The sequence below is a fragment of the Oratosquilla oratoria genome, chromosome 25, assembly GCF_046742065.1.
Source record: "Oratosquilla oratoria isolate Oo_2021 chromosome 25, ASM4674206v1, whole genome shotgun sequence".
Lineage (NCBI taxonomy): Eukaryota > Metazoa > Arthropoda > Malacostraca > Stomatopoda > Squillidae > Oratosquilla > Oratosquilla oratoria.
The window spans coordinates 13,781,182-13,800,985 of NC_134801.1; the positions used below are offsets into that span (position 1 = coordinate 13,781,182).

A 19,804-nucleotide genomic window follows, 5' to 3' on the forward strand; every position below is an offset into this window, starting at 1 on the left:
GTTAATGAAACAGTTCACGCGCGCTCTGGACAAGGATGGGAGGTGCTTCAACTACCTGTGGCGAGCCTTCCCTGGAGTGACCATTGAGAAGCTGAAGGCCGGCATTTTCGATGGCCCACAGATACGGCAGCTCATCAAGGACACAGAGTTCGAAAACTCCATGAACACACTAGAGTGCGCCGCCTGGAGGTCGTTTGTGCAGGTGGTGAACAACTTCCTGGGAAACAAGAAGGCAGCAAACCACGCCACACTCATCAACAGCGTGATAAAGAACTTCCAAAACCTCGGGTGTTTGATGAGTATAAAGATGCATTTCCTGTTCTCACACATGGAGAAGTTTCCTGAAAACCTTGGTGCGGTCAGCGACGAGCAGGGAGAAAGGTTCCATCAGGACATGCGTCAAATGGAGGAGAGGTACCAGGGGAGGTGGGACGCAGTCATGCTCGCGGACTACTGCTGGTCGCTGAAGAGAGACAACCCAGCAGCTGCTCACACACGGAATTCGAGGAAACGGCGATTTACGTCGTGAACTCCGAACTTTTGTGTCTCGTAACGCTCATGTACATGTATTAAGCTTATCAAATGTAATCGAGTATTTAAAAAATGAATGAATTTGGATACGTTGACTTTTATTTCCCCAGGAAAACGGAAAAACCGAATTTTTATGATCCGCAGAAATTGGGTTTTTGGACGAAAAATCGTTTTTTTCTTAAATGTCTGTAGCGAACAATCCTGACCTGATTGAGAAAAACCAAGGGCATTTTCGGACTCAGAGCATCACAATTAGTCTAATTCCGCTGGAAAACCCTGGACGATTTAAAAAAAAAAAAAAAATTGTTACCCAGTGTAATCAATAACAAGACGAAAAGATATGTCTTTCTTAGGCACCAGAAGGAGTGTCAAGTTCCACTCTGAATGAGACTCTTGTACAGTGCTTTCATGTCATCAACCAAGGACTATGCTATAAGCTGATGAGAATGAGGTAACTCATAAGAGGGAACGTAAATAGGATGAACACCTGGCTGAAGATGAGTTCTATGAACCACACAATCTGTAACACCTAATGGATCACCAGGTAAAGCCAAAGCTTGATGGTGGTTCACTAAAAGTTCAATGAGACGAAGTGTCTCATCAGGAAAATCAATCTCACCTACATAAGGTGCAAACTTGGAGGCCAAGCAGGCTGTGTTACTTGCTTGTGGAGTCTGTAGCACAGAAGATTCTATGATAAGAGGCAAATCCTGGAAAGTATCAATGTCAACTACTTCAAAGGAGCCCAAGTGACTGCCAGGAGAGGGGGCGATAGGAGCACCCATGATGTTAGTTACCATACCTGTGGTAACATGATTCTCACGAATAGTGGAGGGAGTTCCTTCCAATGCTAGACAATGAACACGAACAGTCAGACTGAAATAAAATGTCAGACCCATTTGGAGCACCTGAAATGCGCACCAGAACTGGAACTGAACTCGAAGATCCAATGTGATATTCTCCTACAACAGCAGCAGCACAAGAAAGAATAGGAGATTCAAAACAATTAGAATTCTTTGAAGGCAACTGTACTGTCTGATCATGCTACAAATGGAAACACCTATCCATTGCGGGAATAACAGAATTGTGGAAAGTCACCACACTGCTCCTAGGAAATGTATGCATCAATGCCCAAGAGGCAATCACACATAGAGCAGTTCCAGAAACAACAAAAGTATCATGGAAAATGGTATTATGCGAGGAAAACTGTAAGGGAATGCGAACAGACCCAAGAGTAGGTAAGGGAGAAAGTTTGGACAGAATGCATACTATCACAGAAAGGAAATAAAGGGAGATTGTACAAATCCCAGAGAGCATAATAAACCTTTCTACCTATAAGACTACATTCTGCACCGATACCTACTTTGAGATAGGTGTGGTCTCTGTAAGAAATTGGAAGGCGAGTAATTGAGAAAACTCATTAGCCACCAAAGGGATGATCTTAGATTGGACAATTCTGGTCAATCCTTTGGTTTGTGATACAGGCACTGGTGAAAATGTGTAGGTTGTGGTTATCTACATTTGGAATTGGTGGTAAAGGAAACTCGGGCAGAGTTCTTGGCTTTAATTCTCCTAGTATAGATCTTTAACCATCTCCAATCCCTGACCCACCACCCTTGCATTTACCTCACGCACTACCCCATCCATGTATAAGTTGAACAGCCAGGGCAACATAACACATCCTTGACGAAGTCCCACCTTTACCTCGAACCACTCACTCTCTCCATTTCTAATCCTGACACAAGTTCTACTACTCTCATAAAAACTCTTGACAGCTCCTAGAAACTTTCCTCCTATCCCGTATATCCGCAAAACCTCCCACAGTGCCTTTCTGTCTACCCTGTCGTAAGCCTTTTCCAGGTCCATAAAGGCCCAAAAAACAACCTTCCCCTTTTCTATAGCTTTCTCACATATCTGTCTTACCACAAAAATCTGATCTACACAACCTCTACCCGTCCTAAATCCACACTGTTCCTCACCAATTACTCCCTCTGTTCCTCTCCTAATCCTCTCAATCAAGATCCTCCCATAAGCCTTCCCATCTACACTTAACACTTGTCCCCTTTTCCCTTGTAAAGTGGAACTATACAGGCACTCCTCCAGTCCTCCGGCACTCTACCTTCTATCCAGCAAACATTAAATAACCTCACCAGCCAGTCCACCATCACTGTACCTCCTTTTTTTTTAGACATTCTGTATGGCATCCATCCAGACCAGCTGTTGTTTGCAGACAACACTGCGCTTGTGGCAGGATCAGAGGAGGGATTGAGGAAGTTGGTGACAGAGTTAGGGAGAGTGTGTGATAGAAGAATGCTGAAGATAAATGTGAGTACAAGTAAGGTGATGAAATGTACAAGGGGTGAAAGTGGCAGTTAAAGTGGTTAAAGAAAGTGGAGAAAAGTGGGAGGTGAGCCAGCTGTTGTTTGCGGACGACACTGCGCTTGTGGCAGGATCGGAGGAGGGATTGATGAAATTGGTGGCAGAGTTTGGGAGAGTATGCGATAGAAGAAAGCTAAAGATAAATGTGGGTAAAAGTAAGGTGATGAGATGTGCAAGGGGTGAAAGTGGCAGTAGACTGGAAGTGAGCATTAAGGGAGAGCGACTGGAGGAAGTTGATAGTTTTAGATACTTGGGTGCAAATGTGGCAGGAAAAGGTGGAGGTAGAATGTAGATTGAGAGAAGCGAGTAAATGCCTTGGTGGATTAAAAAGTGTAATGAGGAATAGGAATCTGGGAATGGATGCTAAGAGGAGACTATATGAAGGAGAGATTGTGCCAACAGCACTGTATGGGGCAGAAACATGGAACATAAGAGAGGATGAGAGGAGTTTGAATGTGTTTGAGATGAGGTGTCTGAGAAGTATGGTGGGGGTTACTAGGCTGGATAGAGTGAGAAATGAGGAGGTGAGGAGGAGAACAGGGGTGGAAAGGGGGTTGGGAGATAGGGTTGATGAAAGAGTATTAGGATGGTTTGGACACATGGAAAGAATGAGTGAAGAAAGACTAGTAAAAGAGGTATGGAAGGCAGATGTGGAGGTAGTGAACATGAAGGGACATCCTAGGATGAGGTGGATGGATGGGGTGAAGGGGGCTTTGGGGAAGAGGGGAATGTCTGTTGAGGAAGGATGGGAGAGGACAGAAGACAGGGGTGAATGGAGAATGGTTGTATATGGATGATGATGTGATGCATGAGGTGGAATGGGCGGGGGATGGGGGGTGAGGTAGTATGTGTGAGCAAATTTTGACGCAGCCCGAAGGGAATTCTCCCCATCTTCTCCTTTATGCATGGGGGGGATGGAAAGGGGGGTTCGCCGATTTAATGAAGCGCCCTTGCTGTGGATGTGCTGTGTCTTGCGACACTGCTTCTGACCCAGTGCAGTAGACAAGGTGCAGGGATGACCTCTCATCCAGGAGGTGCTAAGATGAGAGGGAGGGTGGAGGGGTGTGGAGTGTATTCAGGGATGGAATGGGTGGGAGTGATTTTATGCCTTTTCCTTTTTGGCTACCTCCCTTGTAAGGGGGAAAAAACCTTGGTATATGTATGTATGTAGTATAGATCTAACTATAACATACACAGCAAGCCCTCAGCAAAGCTCAGAGGATTGCCAGAAACATAAGTATGTATTTACAAAGATTGCCAATCATGGAAAAGGAGGTTGTTGCCATATGAGGAATATTTGGAAAGTTGGGTCACCTCAGTTGAGGCATCGGCCAATGCAAGTGGCTGACCCAAGATGCAGCTGTGGCTATTGTTTAAGGTAGAGGTTTGACCTGAGATGCCAAGAATTTATGCTTCATCAAACAGGTGTAGTCGGAAAGGTTGATGAGCTTGGTCACAGAACAATGGGAGTCTCTAGGGAGGCACTAGTCTTATCATTGAAGCTACATCTTGTAGCATATTGTGTGTGCACACTAATCATCAAAGCATTGCATACGTTGAATATAATAAATGGGACTGAGGTTGCCTACATTGATGAGAGGTCTCAGCTCTAAGTCTCAAAATCTTTGAACACTGATCAGTCTAATGTTTACATTGACCATGGATATGACAGTAGCTAAGTTTATCCTGAGGCTGTACCCTAGAGAAATCATGTGTCACATTAGAAGAGGCATCAGATAAATTCATACGGACAGTGGACTGATTTGTGCTCATGATGCTTATGGCAAAAGCAAAAAGCACTTGAGTGACCTGACCAGTTATAATAGGTACATGTAAGTACAGGTGTAAATGTAGCTGAAGGAGAACTTTGAGTAGGTACTGATGACTGAGGGGGTGGGGGAGGAGAACTAGGAACATTGGTATGTTGATGTGCATTGTTAATACATAAAGAACCAGAAGGCACTTCCTTTAGTTTACTTGAAAACTTTGCTGAAAAAGATAATAAGGACTCATCCATCTTATAGCTAAGAGATGCTGCACTCCTCTCAAAAGGCACCAATAATATGATAAAAAAAAAAAAAAAGCAGACCCTATCTAAAGTGATTGCATCTTTACCCACTCTGAATGGTAAAGAGGCCAAGGCTTTGACAGCTATCTTGCTGGCCTGGACCTGAGCATCCATATAGTAAGAGTGCCCAATCGGGATGTAAGTACATCAGCCAACATAAAACACAATTGAAAATTATTACCTACTGGGGTATCAGAAAAGATTTTGAGGAAATTAACTCAAAGTATCATAGTTATAGTTCAAAGTCATGGGGTCAAGACACGAAGCTGACAACATATCAGCTGCCAATGAATTAGGTACATGTGACTTCATGTATTCACCATACTATCCCTGCTCTGGCAAATAAAATCAGCACCCTTATACTGGAGATCCTGACTAGAAAACTTAACAACAGATGGAACCTGATGCAACAAAGTGAATGTATGTGCTATTTTGTCAGATGGATTTTGAGGGCTAAATGATGGCAATTTGGGCTTATACATTTTTGAAGTGGGACAAAGTAACTGTAATCCACTCATTGATAGCATGAAAACCAAAAACGAGATGTTCTATACATACAACAATAATGGCAATCGCGTAGAAATTCACTCCACGAACTGGAAACTCATTTGCCTGGGAAAATGTAAACAATAATACAAATTTTCCATGACTTGCAAATAAAAGAAAAAATGCACCACAAGGGGGTAACTATACAAAAAATTAAGGCAAAATGGCGCAATGTGACATCACAAAAATAGCTACCAATGGCATAAGCAACAAAACAAATATTGCCGCCTTTAACATAAGCAATAGCATACCCAGAGAAATTAATTATTGATCAATTATTACACTATAAGCACAATAATATATGACATGCATACATAACCACGAAAAAAAGTACAAGCTTGAACACCAATGGTAAATAGTCACTGAAAAGGTAGCAAACAAAACTGGCTGACACAGAGATGATTTGCGTAGATATAATCTTCAATAATCTTTCTCCATCTGAGCTCCAGATTAAAGCAGACACATACAGGAACAATAGATGATCCTTTGATGAATGCAGATAACGATTGTTGGAATAAAAGTTCAAAAACAAGATGCTAAGCTGGAGACCACATGGGACCAAATAAAAAATAATAAATCACCTGGCACAGCCGTAGAATACTGTTCCTGAGCACCATCTCACAACTTCAAAAGTCACTGTTATTGTTACAAAATCAGTGCTGATGATTACCTAGCTGCAAAAAAAAAAAGGGGGGGGGTTGAGAGAAATACACAATTGCATGAAACTGGCTTGCAAGAGTTCATAACACTTCAAAGTTCAAAAGTAGCATTTGTTTGTAACACTTTAAATGCACAGAAACAAAGTGTTTACACAAAAGTAATTGTTTTAACATGTTACCACCATATTATGTAAAGGGTGACTATTGAAACACATGGAATTAATAATAAATAAGTAAATTATATAGCACTACAAGACAATATGTGTGCACATGTTGGAGACTAGATCAAGACTGCTTGCTTGGGGGGACACCAAGCCCTGAGCTAGCATGGGAAACATACATGATATGCCTTAGTTCTCCTTACAAAAAGGCACATAGAAATATACAATGACAATAACAAAACCAATATACCATAAAATCTATGACAATTATGTAATGGAAAAGTACAACCACAATTGAACACTTCACAAGTACAATACATAATACTTGTACAATGTTTTATACAATTATAATATGTACACTATGGTACCATACCATACCATTACAGGATGCTAAGAGAAGATTCTATGAAGGAGTGATTGTGCTGACAGCACTGTATGGAGCAGAAACACGGAACATAAGAGTTTGAATGTGTTTGAGATGAGGTACCTGAGAAGTGTGATAGGGGTTACTATGCTTGGATAGAGTGAGAAACAAGGAGGTGAGGAGGAGAATGGTGGTGGAAAGGGACTTGGGATATAGGGTTGATGAAAGAGTATTGGGATGGTTTGGACACATGGAAAGAATAAGTAAAGAAATATTAGTAAAAGAGGTGTGGAAGGAGTGAACATGAGGGGGCAATCAAGGATGAGTTTGATGGATGGGATAAAAGGGGCATTGGGAAAGAGGGGAATGTGTTGAGGAAGGACAGGGGAAGACAGAAGATAGGGTTAATGGAGAGTGGTTGTGTATAGATGATGCTGTGGTACATGAGGGAGTTGTGGGAAAATAATTTGATGCAGCCCGGAGGGATTTCACCCTATCTTAATTTTTTCTGCATGAGGGGACAGAGGGTTGGGAGTTGCCAATTATATAAAGTGGCCTTGCTGTGTATTATGACACTGCTTCTGACCCAGAGGAGTGGGAGAGATGCAGGGATGACCTGTCTTCCAGGAGAAGCCAAGATAAGAGGGAGGGAGTGGGGTGAATGGTAGTGGAGTATGTGGGAATGAAATGGGTGGGAGTGGATTTTGTGCCTTTGTCTTTTGGCTACCTCTTTGTAAGGGGGGGAAAACCTTTGGTACATATATGTACTGGAAATGAGCAGTAGTGGCAAAAGACTATCCTTATATTATTCCATTGAAAGTGAACCTATTACAGAAGTAAGAGAAAAATTTGACAGTGATGGTTAAAGACAACCTTTCAGCAGACAGACATATCAGCAGGATTGTGGGAGAGACATATGTACTGCAGAAGATTAAAGTAGTGTTTCACTGTATAGATGAAGAGATGATGAAAAAAACTCGTTGAAACCCTGATCCATCCAAGAATGGAGTGTGCATCAGTAGTATGGTAGTGGGCAGAATATAGTGAGCTCCACAAGGAGCTAAGAAGGAAGAAAGGTGTAATGGATGGGAGTGGATGCATGCCTTTTGACCTGGCTACCTCCCATATAAAAGGGAAAAAGTCTGGTATGGATTAGATAGCTAGTATGGCCCCCACACAAGAGTGAAGGATATAAGCAAGATCGATAGAATACAAAGGTCAGGAACTAAACTTGTCCCCAGCCTGGCAGATAACCATATGAGGAAAGACTAAAATCACTGGGTCTGCCAACTTTGAAAGATCAACCAGAAAGAAGTGATATGATTACAGTGTTCAGATCACTAATGGGGGGGATAGATTGCATTGACAAGAGATTTGATTAAAGATGGGAGAGCTTTAATTAAGAGGTCATGGGAGCAGATTAAGAAAAAAAAAACACATGTCTAAAAGATATGAAGAACTTCAGGCTTCCTTATAGATGCATAAATATGTGGAATAGCTTATATAAGCAAGATCAATAGAATACAAAGGTCAGGAACTAAACTTGTCCCCAGCCTGGCAGATAACCATATGAGGAAAGACTAAAATCACTGGGTCTGCCAACTTTGAAAGATCAACCAGAAAGAAGTGATATGATTACAGTGTTCAGATCACTAATGGGGGGGATAGATTGCATTGACAGAAGAGATTTGATTAAAGATGGGAGAGCTTTAATTAAGAGGTCATGGGAGCAGATTAAAAAAAAAAAAAACATGTCTAAAAGATATGAAGAACTTCAGGCTTCCTTATAGATGCATAAATATGTGGAATAGCTTAGAAGGGAATAATTGGAAATCAAGGATATAGATTAAGTTGGAACTGTAAATGAATTTGAGACTAGGTATGATAAGAAAAAATTAGGGAATAGGAGACTGGACCCAACAGATGTTGCTCTTTTCCTGTTTACTACAGTTAGGTAAATATACACTCTTTGCTAGTCTTTCTTCATTCTTAACATATGTCCAAGTGCATATCAGTTGCAATAATTATTTTAGCAATGATATGCTCTAGTGGTGGGGGGATAAGAATACTACAACCATGTTGTCATATGCATCATAAAAAGCAAGTGGTGTAGTTAGAGGACTTTTTTTTTCTTCTTCTTCTTCTTCTCCTTCTTCTCCTTCTCCTCCTCCTCCTCCTCCTCCTCCTCCTCCTCCTCCTCCTCCTCCTCCTCTCTTCTCTCACAATGATTGAAGGCATGCTTTGACTGTGCCATCTCTGTTTAAAAGAATAAGCCATTAGTGTTTACATGACACGTAACTTGAGTTGTTTTTTTTCCAGGAGGGTGAAAAAATTATAAATGATTTTGTGTCCAAGGCTGCTAAGTTGGATATAAACTCATTTTCTGATGAGGCTTTACTTGCTGAAATTAACCAGCTATGCAATGAAGTGGAGAAGAGTGAAAATAAGTACATTGCACATCTTTTGGCCAGAACCTAGTGGTGTTGGACAGGTAAGATAGTGAACATTGCCTTCCTTCTCTTCTTTGAACTATAGGGGTAAATGGAAATGCATGCATGTGGCATGTTACTATTGCTTGAGAGGTGAAGACAGCCATTGGTTCCCAGACTGGTTCCAAAGTCTTGACTATGATTTTTGGTTGCCACAAGTTTTCTGGATGTTATAGGACTGGTGGGCAACCCCTGGCAGGCGTGCAAAACCTGCCTCACTAATGACATTTTATGACCCTTGGTCGCATGCTGCACTGGGTGGTGGATTTGAGCCCTAGGATGTGAAGGGAGGTGGCCCCTACTTGTGTGTGGGCCTACAATTTTACTGTTAGCATGTGAGGAATCTTTGTATTGAAGATTTATCCACATTTAAACGGGTTACCCGCCCTATTTGCAGAACCTAAGGGATTTTTTGTGCATGTAGATTGTAGAAATTAATATATTTGTTTTAATTTTGTAATAGATTTATGAAAATAGAATTATCTAGTTCAGTTTAAGACTCAAAGTTTTTCTGCAACAAGGAATTAGACTGTGTTTGCCAAAGTATTCCTCACACAACCACACACACTTGCATTCATTCACAAACCTAGAACTCACCATATTAGGAGAAAGGTAGCATGATTGCTGTATTCAAAATTTATGGGGAAGTTATCTTTGTGATGGGAGAGTGACAAGGTAAAAAAAAAAAAGAGAGAGAGAGAGAAATACAAGATACCTGAAGGATGTTTCCATATAGCTTTTTAGATGCGTTAACCTTTGGAATAACTTAGGATTAGAAGCACCCGGATAAAACTATCTTAAAATAGTTTAAAGCCCAGTTTGGTCAGTGTTGACAAAGAGTGTAGCTCATTTGTTGTGTATTACAACTAGGTAAATACATATGTCTTCCTCCATCTCTCCTTCTCTCCCCCTCCCCACCACCACCAAATTGGACTTCAAAGTTATTGTGCACTAATGTTTTAGTTTTGTGATGAGATAACCTAGGGATATATACCATTCTTAGGTGATATAAACTGCATCATTTCTTGACAAATTATACAGTTAAAGAGCAAGACCTTTGAAGAACACTGCATCATACAATATGACCATACAAAAAGTATATAACTCACAGATCACAAAACAAGCACTCCTTAACAAACCACTAAACCCTATATTCCACCAAACTCTTACAGAACACAATCCAGGAGATATATCACTCCAAAGATAGACTGGAGGTGTACTGGCATTCCTATATTGAGGTCACTACCTTGCTTTAAAATGACCCTTCTATTCTCAGCACCATGTGGATGGAGCCCTCCCTCTGCCATGGCCCTCAGGGAAAAGGAAATGCAGTGAAGCTGAGTGATCTGACAGCCAGAATTTGTATTACACAAGTTATCATGGAGTTTTGCCTCTTGTAGCCCTGTTTCATGTTCAGTTTATGCAGTGCATCATGTGAATGACAAGCTCTTACTCATAATTTGCAGTGAGTAAGGATTACATCTCATGTATTTTGGCAATAAAAAATGTCTTATTATTATATGCTTTATTTTTGGCATACTAAACCTTTTCCAATGCAAAATTTTATCTGAATATAAATGCAATATACAATGCTGACATGTGAATTATTTACTTGATATGTACTCAACTACATGTCCCACTGAAAAAAGAGGTTAGTGGTTGTGAAGGCTCAGGCTGTAACCCAAGATGTACATCTTAGAAAAGAAGTGGTAGTGTCAAATAGATCCAAAGAATAGAGCTAAAGAGGTGAAAGCCAACAAATTGAAACATTATTATAAATATAAGTGTCATTCTTGTCTGTACTCTCTTCTCTTTACTCTCAGAATTTTCTTTCCCCATAACCTCTCTCTACCCTTGACCCTTTTAATAAACATATCAATACTGTAATCCCTCCTGTATCTGGATTGCTAACCAGTCCTCCTTCAAGGATGGCAATGATAATGAACAATTTGAATTAACTGCAGTGTACACATGATTTTCAGTCACTGGCATTCGTTATATGGATTAAGAGATGATGAAAAATTCATGAGAACCCTGATACAACCAAGACTGGAATAGGCATCAGTAGTATGGGCCCCACACAGATTGAAGGATATAAGCAAGATTGAGAGAATACAAAGGGTAGCAACCAAACTGGTCCCCAGCCTGGCGGATAAACCATACGGGGGAAAGACTTAAGGTACTGGGTCTGCCAACTTTAAAAGATCAAAGAGAAAGAGGTGACATGATTACAGTATTCAGGTCACTAAAGGGAATAGATTGCATTGAAAGAAGAGATCTTGTTAAAGCTGGGAGGGTTTTAGGAGGTCATGGAAGTAAATTAAGAAAGACCACATGTCAAAAGGATGTGAAGAAATACCATTTTCCATGTAGATGTATAAATATGTGGAATACCTTAGGTAATGGAACACAAGCTCAAACAATACATGGGTTCAAATCTAGATATGAATTGGAAATCAAAGGTATAGATTAAGAGGGAACCATACATGAATTTGAGTCTAGGTATGTTAGAAAATTAGAGAATTGGACACAGGACCCAACAAGTGTTGCCCCTTTCCTGTATACTGCAAATAGGTAAATACTTGCAGCTGTCATCTAGAACAGGTGCAGAGTCCATCCTATGGTGAAGCTGGCAGCAAGACCTTAAAGTCCATCGAGATGGACCGCCAAACTTAATACTCCAACAATAACCCCGAAGCATAAGCCCCCAGAAAAAAACTCCCACACCTGATAAGAACCACATTGACATGCCTGTGCTCAGGAGACCATCCAGCACAAAAACTTTACCAATGCTGAATAGGCCTGGCCTCTGATGCAAACTGCCACAGATGCAGCCACCACACAAAGGACACAGAACATATTTACTACAATGCCCCACACTAACAAATCCTGGACAGCAACACAATATATCTTTTGAGCAACTTATGGTCCCACCTGGAGGCTGTTGTCAGTTACCCGAAGGCAGCAAATTCTTGAAGAGAGACCAAGGGCAATGGAATGATTAGTTTGCTTCCTGGGGTTTACCTACTGGGTTGTCAACAACTAAACTGTCTCCCTCCACAGGTCATACACCAGCAAGGTGTTGAACATCTAGATGGAGGTAAAAGAAACCATCAAAAAGGCAGATTAACTCTTGAGTTGATGAAGATCCAACCCCACTAAAATGTTTGCCATGAGTAGCATCTCTACAGGGCCAGGAGTCCTGAAGACAGAGTAATGTCCCAGTGCAGTGGTTTCATTGGGGTCCTTGGACCACTGACATGCCTCTTTGGTCCTCTATTTAGGCCAGGAAGGGTGGCCCCTTCTAGCCCAGAGAGGCAAATCAGCTGGGTTGCCCAACAAAAAACAAAGGCATAAAATCCACTCCCACCTATTCCATCCCCACATACTCGAATTCCCATTCACCCCACTCTTACTTTGGCTCCTCTTGGATGAATGGTCATCCCTGCATCTTGCCCATTGCCCTGGGTCAGAAACAGTCACAAGACAGCACATCCACAGCAAGACTGCTTCATTTAATTGGCAACCCCCCCCCCCACCCCCTCTCCATCCCCTCATGGAGAAAAAGAAAAGTTGGGGAGAAATGCCTTTAGGTTGTGTCAAATTATTTTTTCACACATACTCCCTCATCCACCCACTCACTTCCATGTACGAGTATTACAGTATCATCCATACACAACCATTCTCCATACACCTCTATCTTTCTTTTCCCATCCTCCCAGTGCTGTCGGCACAATCACTCCATACAATTTCATATTAGCATCCATTCCCAAATGTCTATTACACTTTTTAATCCCCCAGGGCATTTACTTGCTTCTCTCAATCTACATTCTACCTCCACTCCCTTTCCTGCCACATTCACACCCAAGTATCTAAAGTTACCCACTACATCCAGTGTCTCTCCCTTAATACTCCCAGTGTGCTGCCACTTTCTCCCCTTGTATATCTCATCACCTTACTTTTTACCCACAATTATCTTCAACTTCCTTCTTTTGCACACCTTCCCAAACTCTGTCACTAACTTCCTCAATCCCTCCTCTGATCCTGCCACAAGTGCAGCATCGTCAGCAAACAACAACTGGCTTATCTTCCATTTTTCTCCATTTTCTTTAACCATCTCCAGTTGCTGACCTATTACCCTTGCATTTACCTCTTGCACCACCCCATCCACGTATATATTGAACAGCCAAGGTGATATAACACATCCCTGGCAAAGTCCCACCTTTACCACAAACCATGAATTAAACTTATGGTGGAGGTGGGCTTGCAACCTGCTCCTGTCAAAACCTGCTGTCCAGCTATGTGGCTTGCCAAGGTATTGCAGATAAGGCACAAACATGTTGAGCCAGCCCAGCGGGATCTCTGTGTGGGCACCTGGAACATTCCCCCTCACAAGATGATCGACTTCCCATTTTTATCAGTGGAGCTCAGGAAGATTAGATTAGGTATATAGTAGCCCTCATACAAGGGATCAATACTAAAAATATCAGTCAATACAGATTTTCACTTGATAAGTATAAGATGGTTTCAGTGTCATAAGTTGTTTTATATTCTATTGTTATATGCAATTTATTTCACCATGGTTATTGGAAATGTATTTTCTAAGTTGTAGAAAAGGAATGTCTGTACAGCAGTGTGGTTGCATGCCAAAATCCACTAGTGTGGGAGTCGTATTGACACCCACCAGCTATCATTGTTCAATCACTTGTATTATATCTATCACCTATCCATACTGCAGAAAAAGAGAAGACAGGGAGAAATCCCTTTAGGTTGTGTAAAAATATTCACACACACTCACTCACTCACTCCCTTCCATACATCACAGCATCATTCATACACAACCATTCTCCATGCACCCCCTATCTTCTGTCTTCCTTCCTCAACAGACATCCCCTCTTTCCCAGTGCCCCATTCACCCCCATCTATCTCATCCTTGGTCACCCCCTCATGTTCACTCCCTTTACCTCTCTTCCACACCTCTTTTACTAGTCTTCACTCATTCTTTCCTTGTGTCTAAACCATCCCAATACTCTTTCATCAACCCTGCCTCTCAACTCTCTTTCCACCCCTGTTCTCCTCCTCACCTCCTTGTTTCTCACTCTATCCATCGTAGTAACTGCTACCATACTTCTCAGGCATTTCATTCAAACACATTGAAACTCCTCCTCTCTTATGTTCCATGTTTCTGCCCCATACAGTGCTGTTGGTACAATCATCCCTTCATACAAGTTCCTCTTGGCATCCATTCCCAAATGGATATTTCTCAATGCACTTTTTAATCTCCCAAGGCATTTAATTGCTTAACTCAGTCTACACTCTACCTCCACCTCCACTCCTCCCTTTCCTGCCACATTTGCCCCAAGTATTTAAAACTATCCACTTCCTCCAGTCTCTCTCCCTTAATACTTGCTTCCATTCTGCTGCCACTTTCTCCCCTTGTACATCTCATCACCTTACTTTTACCCACATTTATCTTTAATTTCCTTCATTCGCACACCTTCCCAAACTCCATCACTAACTTCCTTAATCATTCCTCTGATCCTGCTACAAGCACAGTGTCATCAGCTTATCTCCCATTTTTCTCTATTTTCTTTAACAATTTTCAATCCCTGACCCATTACCCTTGCATTTACCTCTTGCACCACCCCATCCATGTATAAATTGAACAGCCATGGCAACAAAACACATAAAAAACACATCCCTGGCAAAGTTCCACCTTCACCTCAAACCAATCATTCTCTTCATTTCTAATTTTAACAGAGGCTCTACTACTCTTGTAAAAACTGAACTGCTCATAACAGCTTTCCTCTTATCCCTTATATCTGCAATACCCTCCACAGTTCCTTTCTGTCTACCCTGTCATAAGCCTTTTCCAAATCCATAAAGGCCCATAGAACATACTAGCCTTTTCCTAAAGCTTTCTCACATATCTGCCTTACCACAAAAATCTGATCCATGCAACCCCTACCTGTCCTAAACCCACACTGTTCCTCACCAATTACTCCCTCTATTCCTCTCCTAATCCTTTCAATCAAAACCCTTCCATAAGCCTTCCCAACTACACTCAACAAACTGATCCCTCTGAAACTACTACATTCACATTTCTCCCCTTTTCCCATGTAAAATGGAACTATACAGGCACTCCTCCAGTCCCTAGGCACTCTACCCTCTTTTAGACAAATATTAAACCTCACCTGCCAGTCCACCATCACTGTATCTCCCTTTTTTAGAGACGCCACATGACACCCATCTAACCCAGATGCCTTACCTGCTCTCATCATTTTAATAACTACTTTCACCTTATCTTTTCTTATTTCTCCTCCTCACACATCACTGTCATTTTCTTAGTGCTTCCCACTGGAACTACCTTTCCCCTCCCTATCCTCCTTCACATTTAGCAACTCTCTAAAATACTCTGCCCATCTTCCTCTTAATGCTGTCTCTTCCATTAACATCTCTCCATCTGCACTTTTACCTTTTCTTCTCTATATAATTCACCTCCCCATCTCCCTTAATTTCTTTCCAAAACATCTTTTCATTACTTTTAAAATTTTCTGTTATTCTTGTACCCTATTTCACATCTACTCTACTTTTTGCCTCCTTTATCTTATGATTTACTTTTCTTTGTACCTCTCATATGATTCTCTCATCCATTTAACCAATCAGTGAATGCTCGTTTCTTCTCTTCTACAACATTTTTTTGCTTATCATCCCACCACTCACTATCCATCTTTCTATTTCCTCCCATCCTCCTTGTTCCACACACCATCTTTGCACACTTTGTGACTCCCTCCTTAAAACATCCCCATTCCTCCATTCCTAGTTCTATTCTATCCTTCACTCCCATTTTTCTCTCAGCTTCTTGTACTCTGTGTTCTTTTCTTTCTCATTTAAGCAGTTTACCCTAAGTACTTCCCTACCTTGACCTTTTCCTCTTTCCCCATCAATCCACCACCCTCAACTTGACTTTCACCAAAAAATTATCTGATATTCCCCCCACTCTCTCCCCTAAGAACATGTACATCCAAAACTCTTCCTACTCTCCTGGTTACCACTGCATACTCCATTGAAGCATTATCTACCACCCTTCCATCCACCACCCTCTCCCATGTGTACTTATGCTTGACTTTCTTCCTAAACACTGTATTTGCTATCATCAACTCTCTAGACACATCTCCACCATCAACTCGATTAACATATCGCCGGTAAACTCTGCCTGGCACAAGAAAGCCACTGAAAAACCCAGTGGTGCAAAACAGCAACAATAGACATAATGCATTTGTTAACATCCGATATCAATTATTATCATGAGAATGTGGCTTTATAAAACTGTTGATTCTGCTTGTCTTTGCTTAAGAAAAAGTGGAGTAAAGTAACAATCGCCTTGTAGAGTTGCATGCTCATGATGCCCATTGATGCTAGATGTTATTGAACGCAGATTTATTGCTTTGCACTGCTGGCTTTTGTAGTGGCTCTGCCTTACCATTGCATACACCCTGTGTTATGTGTGGTTTACCAATGATATGTTTATATTCAACTTTACCTACATCTAATGTGAATAATGTGAGTCACAGTACTCGTATCAAAATTATGTTCAGTGCTGTCCTAATACAGTATGGATAGGTGATAGATTATTTAAGTGATTGAACAATGATAGTGGGCAGCAATATGACTCCTGCTCTGGGCAGCATTTTACCATGTGACACCATTCTGCTTTTCATAAAAATATTTTTAATGATAGCATATAATTAGGCCTATGCAATTTAGATACAGCTGTCTGAATATTATTCACATATATGATAACATTTTTAAATAAAGTAGCATATGGCTTAAAAGATTTAGCCCAATTTGCTATTTGTTGCCCAATCTGACAACCTTGGTTCTCTCCATTGCTATTAGTCACTTTCACCATTACCGTTTCTTTTCATCTTGCCTCATATCTGTTAGGTCATTGAAATGAAACTAAATGTTTAATTATCATACCAGTTATGCTGAACAGAAATATAAGGAAACTTCTTAGAAGGCACAGGGAAAAATAGAATTATTTTTCCATACATCCATCCATATACCAAAGGCCTTTTCCTCCATACAAGGGAGGTAGCCATAAAACAAAGGCATAAAAACCACTCCCACCCATTCCATCCCCAACATACTCCACTCCCCTTCCCCTCTTCCCTCCCTCCTATCTTGGCTCCTCCTGGATGATGGGTCATCCCTGCTTCTTACCCACCGCCATGGGTCAGAAGCAGTGTTGCAAGACACAGCACATCCACAGCAAGGCCACTTCATTACTGGTAAATAATTTTTGCATACAGAAATATATAATTTCCCATTGGTAAGAATAATTAAAAAAAAAAAAAATCCATCAATAATTAGAACTGTAGCAAATCCATCGATAACAAGGGTCTATATTAGTAGCTCTCTTAGAGGTGAGAAGACTGGGCAGTGGTGAGTTCAGTAGTGCAGGTTACACTTAGTTGGACAACACCAATGGAGCCCACCTTGCAGGATTAGTTGTAGGCATACCTAGCCAACTACAGCATGCCATTATGGAAGTTACTACTGTTGATGAGTGTTTGATGTTGGTGAGGCTGAAGCACACCTTGAGCATCTTTCTTGCAGTATATGCTACTACTGAGGCATATGAACTTCAAGAGAAGATGTTCTATGTCAAGCTTCCCCCTGTAATTGACCAGTGCTTGCTATGAGACACATTTATTGTAGGTGACTTCAATGCTGTTACACCAACAAAGCCATGAAGTATGTATGGCTGTGGAACCAGGAACACAGTTCTCCCATATGAAACTTTGCAATGTCCAGAAGACTAGGGATTGGTGGTTCCTTTTTCCACAGACAAGAGCCACACTGATGGACTTGGAATAGTAATGTTGGAGGGGCATTAAAGAGATTGATCACATACTTGTTAGTAATCAGATTGTGTACACATACATACATATACCAAGGATTTTTTCCCCTTACAAGGGAGGTAGCCAAAAAGGGAAAGGCATAAAATCATTTCCACCCATTCCATCCCTGAATACACTCCACACCCCTCCACCCTCCCTCTTATCTGAGCACCTCCTGGATGACGGGTCATCCCTGCACCTTGTCCACTGCCCTGGGTCAGAAGCAGTGTCGCAAGACACAGCACATCCACAGCAAGGCCGCTTCATTAAATCGGCGACCCCCCCTCCCATTGCATAAAAGGAGAGGACGGGGAGAAATCCCTTCGGGCTGCATCAAATTTTGCTCACACATACTACCTCACCCCCCATCCCCCCGCCCATTCCACCTCATGCAATCACAGCATCATCCATATACAACCATTCTCCATTCACCCCTGTCTTCTGTCCTCTCCCGTCCTTCTTCAACAGACATTCCCCTCTTCCCCAAAGCCCCCTTCACCGCATCCATCCACCTCATCCTAGGACGTCCCCTCATGTTCACTCCCTCCACATCTGCCTTCCATACCTCTTTTACTAGTCTTTCTTCACTCATTCTTTCCATGTGTCCAAACCATCCTAATACTCTTTCATCAACCCTATCTCCCAGCTCCTTTTCCACCCCTGTTCTCCTCCTCGCCTCCTCATTTCTCACTCTAGCCTAGTAACCCCCATTATACTTCTCAGACACCTCATCTCAAACACATTCAAACTCCTCTCTTCTTCTCTTATGTTCCATGTTTCTGCCCCATACAGTGCTGTTGGCACAATCACTCCTTCATATAGTCTCCTCTTCTTAGCATCCATTCCCAAATGTCTATTCCTCATTACACTCTTTAATCCACCAAGGCATTTACTCGCTTCTCTTAATCTACATTCTACCTCCACCTTCACTCCACCTTTTCCAGCCACATTTGCACCCAAGTATCTAAAACTATCCACTTCCTCTAGTCGCTCTCCCTTAATGCTCACTTCCTGTCTACTGCCACTTCCACCCCTTGTACATCTCATCACCTTACTTTTACCCACATTTATCTTTAGATTTCTTCTATCACATACTCTGCCACCAACTTCCTCAATCCCTCCTCCGATCCTGCCACAAGCGCAGTGTCGTCCGCAAACAACAGCTGGCTCACCTCCCACTTTTCTCCATTTTCTTTAACCATCTCCAATCCCTGACCCACTACCCTTGTATTTACCTCTCACACCACCCCATCCATGTATAAGTTGAACAACACAACCAGGGCGACATAACACATCCTTGACGAAGTCCCACCTTTACCTCGAACCACTCACTCTCTCCATTTCCAATCCTGGCACAAGCTCTACTACTCTCATAAAAACTCTTGACAACTCCCAGAAGCTTTCCTCCTATCCCATATATCTGCATAACCTCCCACAGTGCCTTTCTGTCTACCCTATCATAAGCCTTTTCCAGATCCATAAAAGCCCAAAAAACATCCTTCCCCTTTCCTATAGCTTTCTCACAAATCTGTCTTACCACAAAGATCTGATCTACACAACCTCTACCTGTCCTAAATCCACACTGTTCCTCACCAATTACTCCCTCTGTTCCTCTCCTAATCCTCTCAATTAAGATCCTCCCATATGCCTTCCCAACTACACTTAACAAGCTAATCCCTCTGAAACCACTACATTCACACT

At 41.7% G+C, this 19,804-nt stretch overlaps 1 protein-coding gene across 5 annotated transcripts in view; it reads left to right on the top strand.

The window, feature by feature from the left end:
- The window catches only part of spel1 (DNA mismatch repair protein spel1), a 184,347-nt gene that overhangs the window by 152,942 nt on the left and 11,601 nt on the right, over positions 1–19,804 (top strand). For 4 of the 5 annotated variants that reach the window (XR_012967616.1, XM_076208394.1, XM_076208393.1 and 1 more), the window contains 2 exons: positions 9,028–9,199; positions 10,474–10,716. Coding sequence is in view for 3 of the 5 variants with exons in the window: in XM_076208394.1 (XP_076064509.1) it covers positions 9,028–9,186 (159 nt within the window). In the remaining 2 variants the exon portion in view is untranslated. Of the gene's footprint in view, positions 1–9,027; positions 9,200–10,473; positions 10,717–19,804 lie in introns of those variants that run through there. The other variant, XR_012967615.1, reaches the window with a different exon arrangement.